Source organism: Penaeus chinensis, chromosome 17 (genome assembly GCF_019202785.1).
Source record: "Penaeus chinensis breed Huanghai No. 1 chromosome 17, ASM1920278v2, whole genome shotgun sequence".
Taxonomy (NCBI): domain Eukaryota; kingdom Metazoa; phylum Arthropoda; class Malacostraca; order Decapoda; family Penaeidae; genus Penaeus; species Penaeus chinensis.
The window spans coordinates 5,862,693-5,870,192 of record NC_061835.1 but is presented as its reverse complement, the minus strand read 5'-3'; the positions used below and the strand labels follow the sequence as shown (position 1 = coordinate 5,870,192).

At 34.5% G+C, this 7,500-nt stretch overlaps 1 protein-coding gene across 1 annotated transcript in view; it reads left to right on the top strand.

Annotated features, from left to right (window-relative positions):
* Positions 1-7,500, top strand: part of LOC125034322 (ATP-binding cassette sub-family C member 3-like) — a 30,678-nt gene that overhangs the window by 424 nt on the left and 22,754 nt on the right. The window contains exons 2-7 of the mRNA XM_047626118.1: positions 3,150-3,326; positions 3,957-4,076; positions 4,310-4,447; positions 5,445-5,570; positions 6,159-6,331; positions 6,627-6,815. Of these exons, the coding sequence (XP_047482074.1) occupies positions 3,150-3,326; positions 3,957-4,076; positions 4,310-4,447; positions 5,445-5,570; positions 6,159-6,331; positions 6,627-6,815 (923 nt within the window). The remainder of the gene's footprint in view (positions 1-3,149; positions 3,327-3,956; positions 4,077-4,309; positions 4,448-5,444; positions 5,571-6,158; positions 6,332-6,626; positions 6,816-7,500) is intronic.

The following is a 7,500-nucleotide window of genomic DNA, read 5'->3' as shown; positions in this document are numbered from 1 at the left end:
TGTCAATACATCACAAAAGGATTACTAATATTTTTTTTATAGTAATGCAATGTTTGTCACAAGATGCTATATGATACGAACCTGGAAAGGCGCTATATACATCATCATTGGTGTGAAGACGTAAATTGTCATTACTGTTTGAATTAATATTGAACATGTGCCGCATAACAACAGCAACAGCAACAACGATACTACTACTAATAATAGCAATATAATTATAATAGGGAAACGAGCAAGCTAGAGTATGTTATCCGAAAGTAAATGGATGGTAAGAGTGATTACGGACAGAGGATGCCCCAGGAGTGGAAAAATCTTGGAATGTTTGAAATCTCAGAACAGCATCTAGCATGTCAAGTCATAAGTAAAAATTTACTGCAGTTGAATTGGAAGATTTAAAAACGAAATTAAACATGAGAGTACAACAGGAAAATTGAAATGAACAGCAAATGCCCAGGGGAAGTCATATGGAAGAAAGAGACGAAGTCTAAATGGGGTAAATTGAATACAAAGTTTACAGAGGCCAGGCAAGAAGACAATGAATTGGTAAGCGGATTGAAGGAAATTCTCCGAGCAGATCTCGACAATGTTTCATCATTGAGAGCAATCGATTGAGTTAGAGTTAAAACCGAGACAGAAAATTAATGAAATTCTGGTCAGTATAAGATTGAGCAACGTTGATGACATGCATGATGTGATCAAAAGAGACGAAGTCTAAATGGGGTAAATTGAATACAAAGTTTACAGAGGCCAGGCAAGAAGACAATGAATTGGTAAGCGGATTGAAGGAAATTCTCCGAGCAGATCTCGACAATGTTTCATCATTGAGAGCAATCGATTGTGTTAGAGTTAAAACCGAGACAGAAAATTAATGAAATTCTGGTCAGTATAAGATTGAGCAACGTTGATGACATGCATGATGTGATCAAACCTGCAGCTATACTTGTCAGTGAAAGAGTTGGTGTAAAGAGAAAGAGAGAACAAAAGAAAAGGACCCTTTTTGGAAGAGGCCTCTCGAAAATTACATTGGCAAACTCAGGAAAGACCTCAGCCATATTGAAGCATGGCTCAAAGGAAACGGTAAATGGTAAACAACAGGAAAAGCTTGGTCTGAAAAAATAGAGAATCTCTGCCAAGAAAGAAAAAATTTAAAATTTAAAAGGTGTTGTACGAGGAACTTGGTGGGAAGAGGAAAAAAGAACAAGTAGCGCCTGATGCAGAGCCATCTAGAGAGGTTTAGTGCAATGGACAGAAAAAAACAACAGAAAAGGTTAACAATGCATGGTGGCTTTCATCCCCGATCAAATATTGGAAGGCTTTATATCCCTTGAAATTTAGGAGGTAGAGGACTCACAAGTGTTCGAGATTGTGTTGAGGAAGAAGTTCTAAGTATTGACAAGTACATCACCGAAAGCCCTGAGAAACTACTTAACGTTGCAGAAGAAGAACATAAATTTGTGAAAAGACTAACAACGGTGATGGTCAAGGAACGAAAGAAGAATAGATAAAGAGAGTAGAAGGAAGAGACGAGATAGGAAAGTTTAAGAGGAGGAGAGTTAAAACGAGGAACGAAAAGTTTGATTTGCGCTACACAAGAGCAGGCCCTAACTCAGTAGCATCTATCATAGACAAGACAAGTACCACACCAATATGCCGCCTTTGCAAAGATAAAACAAAAAGTGCTACCTATATTGTGAGTGCGTGCTCTAATCTTGCTAAGAATCAGTATCGAAAATGATAAATGACAAATCAGGTAAGAAATACATTAGTTACTGAGCAAAAAGTTCTTGATAGACTGCAATGAGAAATGGTTCTTACACGAACCAAAACCAATGCAAAAGAACGAAAGACATAAGATCCTGTGGGACTTCACAGTACAAACTGATAAGGTGCTAGAACACCTTGATAATAATTATGATGATAAGAACAATGATATTAATGATAATAGTAGTAATTATTGTTACTGTTATTATTATCATTATTACTATTACTATTATTATTATTATCTTTATCATCATCATTATTTTATTATTATTATTATTATCATTATTATCATTATTATTATTTTATTGTTTCTTATTTTATTATGATAGTAATGATAATGATAATAATAATAACAATAATAATAATAATTATTATTATCACTATTATTATCATTGTTATCATTAGTAGCAGTAGTTTCTTCTTATCATCATTATTGGTACTGCTCTTCTTCTTCTTATTATTGTTATTATTATTATTACTATTATTATCATTATCATTATTATTATTATTATTATTATTATTATTATTATAACTATTATTATTATCATTATTATTATTATTATTATTATTATTATAACTATTATTATTATTATTATTATTATTATTATTATTATTATTATTATTATTATCGTATTAATCTTTATTATTGTGATCATCATTATCATTATTATTATTATTATTATTTTATTATATTATCATCATTGTTATTATTGTTGTTATTATTATTATTATCGTTATTATTATCGTTCTCTTTATTATCATATCAGTATTATCACCTTATTGTTAATATTAGCATTATCATGAACATTATTATTATATACTAATATATATATATATATATATATATATATATATATATATATATGTGTGTGTGTGTGTGTGTGTGTGTGTGTGTGTGTGTGTGTGTGTGTGTGTGTGTATGTATGTATCACACACACACACACACACACACACATTTATTTATTTAAATGTATATGAATCTATACCCATAAATACACACACAGGCACACAAACATGTGAGTGGGTACAATAAATCAAGGTCCGTGTGTGGACTCATGCGTGGGAATTTAACACTTGGGACCAACACCTGAGACGGTTGACTCTAATTACACACAGCAATAGTTTTGTTACCAACTTTTTTTTATATTAGTTTTGATATTCATATATATTTAATTTATCTGAATCTCTAAACTACTGAAGTTAATGTAATTCTGTTTTTATTTGCCTAATTTTATCGTGAGTAATTATAGTACCTGTCTTGCACAAATTGACTGGTTAGAGTTAAGAGTTTGACTGGTTATGGGTTAGAATGCTATGGTCTTTTAATTCTGGATGTACCCATACGTACTTCCCCTCTACTCTATCTCCCCTCTTTCCACCTCCCTCAGAATGTTGCCCGCGTGTGGGCGATGCCGGAGCCCAACCTCGGGCCTTGCGTGGAGAGGACGGTGCTGGTGTGGGCGCCGTGTGTTCTGCTGTGGGCGTGTGGGCTGCCCTCTCTCCTCCTCCTCAAACGCCGACGCTACAATCCCATCCCTTGGACGGCGGTTTCGTGCACCAAAGTGGTTCGTTGGCTTTGCTGTTCTTATTGTTATTGTTGCTATGACTGTTATTACTACTATTATTGTTATTATGTTCGTCACTATTGTGTATTTTACATATGTATATATACATATATATATGTAGATAGATAGATAGATAGATAGATAAATTAATAAATAAATAGATATGTCTATATACATATGTATATATATATATATACACACACATATGTGTATATATATATATATATATATATATATATATATATATATATATATATATATGTGTGTGTGTGTGTGTGTGTGTGTGTGTGTGTGTATGTGTGTGTGTGTGTGTGTGTGTGTGTGTGTGTGTGTGTGTGTGTGTGTGTGTGTGTGTGTGTGTGTGTTTGTGTACATACATACACACACACACACACATATATATATATTAGAAAATCAAATATCAAGATTTCTCTTTGACACACAGATGGCATCATTAATAACCCTCCGTCTTACGCAGATGGTCCGAACTCTTAACAGCAGATGGAACCAAGTGATCCCTTACCCTAATTATTTTGATATATATATATATATATATCCCTTTTTATCACCAATATCAGTTCGTAACTCTGTGACATTTAGTGTTCAATAAAATGCAATTGATCGCCGCAGATGGTATCGGTGCTTGCGCTGGCCGTGGCGGCGACGGAGCTGGCGTGGGCCGCGACAGCTGGCTCGCAGGTCGCGGCGCCAGCTGACTTCATCGCGCCCGTCGTGCTCCTGGCGACGCAGGTGGGTGGCTCCTGGGGCGGCAGGGGGCGAGGAAGGGGCGGGGAGGGGGCGGGGAAAGGGCGGGAAGGGGCACGGCATGTGAGAGAGAGATAGGTAGATAGATAGATAGGTAGATAAATAGACAGATAGATAGATAGATAGATGGATATATGATTTAAATGTATATGTATACATATATAGATAGATAGATAGATAGATGTGCCTATCTATATAGTGATGTTTTCTCGACCAAGGTTCTTCACATTTCGCTCGTGTTAATGGGGAGGAGGAAAGGTCAACAGAACAGCGGCATCATCTGGTTCTACTGGCTGTTCACGGTAATGTGCGGCCTCCCTCAACTCTACACCTCCATCATTGTCATTCTTCGGAGGGTGAGTTGCCACTCTTCGCCTTTTATTTAATTGTATTCCCAAGGAAAAGTATATGTTATTTGTACAGAGATATATCGTGTCTTAAAATAATCTAAAAAAGAAAGAAAGAAAGAAAGAAAGAAAAGCATGGAATGATACATATGGTAATAAAGATGATAATGATGATGATACTACTACCGCTAGTGATAATGATGGTAATGATAATGATGATAATACTGATGATAATAATAGTGCTGCTACTACTACCACTATTAATGATAGTAATGACGATAATGATAATGATGTTAGTAATGATAATGATAACAATAATGATGATGATGATAATAATGGTAATGATAATAGTGATAATAACAATAATAATAGTAGTAGCAGTAGTAGAAGTAATTATAATAATGATAATAATAATGATAAAAATGTTCATAACAATAGTAATGATAGTAATGATAATAATAATGATAATAATGGTTATTATAATATTAGTAATAATAATAATTACGATGATAATAATAATGATAATAATGGTTATTATAATATTAGGAATAATAATAATTACGATGATAATAATAATGATAATAATGGTAATGATAATATTGATGATAAAAGTAGTAGTAATAATGATAATAATAATAATAATAATGATAATGATGATGATGATGATGATGATGATGATGATGATGATGATGATGATGATGATGATGATGATGATGATAATAATAATAATAATAATAATAATAATAATAGCAATAATAATGATAATAATAATAATGATAAAAAATATAATAGTAATAATGATAAGAATAATTATGATGATTATGAATTCAATGATAATTCTAATGATAAAAATGATGTTGTAATAATAATGATAATCTTAATAATAAAATATATGTTATAATGATAATGAAACTAATAGTTATAATAATAACGATAATAATGATATCATATATGTAAGGCTGATGACAGTAATGAAGACCTCGACCTTTTCTCTTCTCTCTCGCAGGACCCCACGTCCCCCCCCTTTCTTACGGCGACTTTCCTCGTGCAGTTCCTCTGTTCCGTCGCCCTGCTCCTCGCCAACTGCTTCAGCGACGCCCTCTCACTCACGCAGAAGTTCAGCGCGACTGAAGTGAGTTTTTGACTGAAGGGGAAAAAGTTGTTTGTTTATTTATTTTTATTTCTTGTTTGCTAGTTCGTATCAAAGGTTTGTTTGGGTTTGAAGTGAGTGTTTGGAGATGATATGAGGCTGAGATGCGTTGACTTGAGAAATGTCTCGGAAATGAGTGAGAGAAACATTTTGGTTATTGAGTAGTAGTGTTATGTACGTTAGCAGTGTTATTTAGAAAAAAAATCTTAGTTCACGAAGAGAGCTGGTTTACTTTATTAGGGATCATGTGAAGTTGGGACAGATATGTATATGGACGATGGTCTTAGATAGAGTATAGTATATTGAATATGCGTCATATGTACTTTTTGGTTCACGACGAAAGGCCGTTTTCATTATCCCAGATTCATGTACGTTCTCAAAAAGTGTTTTTTATTCGATTTAATGGAGGAAACTGTACAGACTGTTCAGTGGCAGGAAAGATAAAGATAATTAGTGATGCATTAGGTTTAGCGTCATTTATGTCGATGGTCAGATTATGGCCGACTGTCCGCGAAACGTTATTGTTGGAGAGAAATCATCGGTCAGACCTCTGTGCCGTTTACCCTTCAGAATCCGGCGCCAGTACTGCACGCGTCCTTCCTGAACCGCCTCTTCTTCTTCTGGGGCGGCTCCATTGTGTGGCTGGGCTGGCGGCGCCCTCTCACCTTCGACGACCTCTGGGACGTCGAGCCGGAGAACACGACCGCCTCTCTCGCCGCGCAGTGGGACGCCGCCATCAGCAGGTAGGGGCGGCGGAGCGGGCGGGGAGGAAATGGCGGGGAGGTGGGAGGCTTGATTCTCGGTGGTTGGGCGTCAAGGGTGGAAGGGAAGTGGGCGAATTACAAACTGAAGGAAAAAGCACACACACACACACACACACACACACACACACACACACACACACACACACACACACACACACACACACACACACACACACACACAAAACCCAAACACACCCACCCCAAGCCACGCAAAATCCATCGATCCCAAACTAATCATTCAGATACCTAACCCAACACGCCCACGCCCACGCAGAGACGGGAAGACGGCGCCCGCAGAGGTCAAAGAGCCGGGCAAACTCCGGCCGGCGATGGTGCCTGTGAGCGGAAGGCAGAGGTCCGTCCTGTGGTGCCTCGTCAGGATTTTCCGCTGGCCTTTTCTCGGCGGCGGCGTCCTCTGCTTCGTGGCGGAGACCTCGCGCTTCCTCACGCCGCAGCTCCTCAGGTCAGTTTGATAAGGATTAGGATAATGGTAGTAATGATAGTGGGCGTGAGATTTATTAATATTGCTTGTTTGTTTGATGTCATAGAGATTATTATCATTATTATTATCATTATCATCATTATAATTATCATAATTATTATCATTATCATGATTATTTGTATAATAATGATAATAATAACCACAATGATAATGATAATAATAATAATAATGATATGATAATAATAATGGCAATAATAATAATAATGATGATAATAATGGTAATAATAATAATAATAATAATAGTGATAATGATAATAATAATGATATTGATAATGATAATGATAATAATAATAATGATAATAATAATAATAATAATATTGATAATAATGATAATAATAATAATAATATTGATAATGATAATAGTAATAATGATAATAATAATTATGATAATAATAATGATAATAATAATGATAATAATGATAATGATGATGCTGATTGATAGTGATGATGATGAAGATAATAATAATAATAGAGATAATAATAATAATATTAATAATGATGATAATAACGATAATAATAATAATTATTATCATTATAGTAATTATTAATGATCATAATTAGTGTTATTGTTATCATTATTATCATTATTATTAATATATTATTGTTATTTATATTCTTATTATAATTGTGATCATTATTGTCGTTG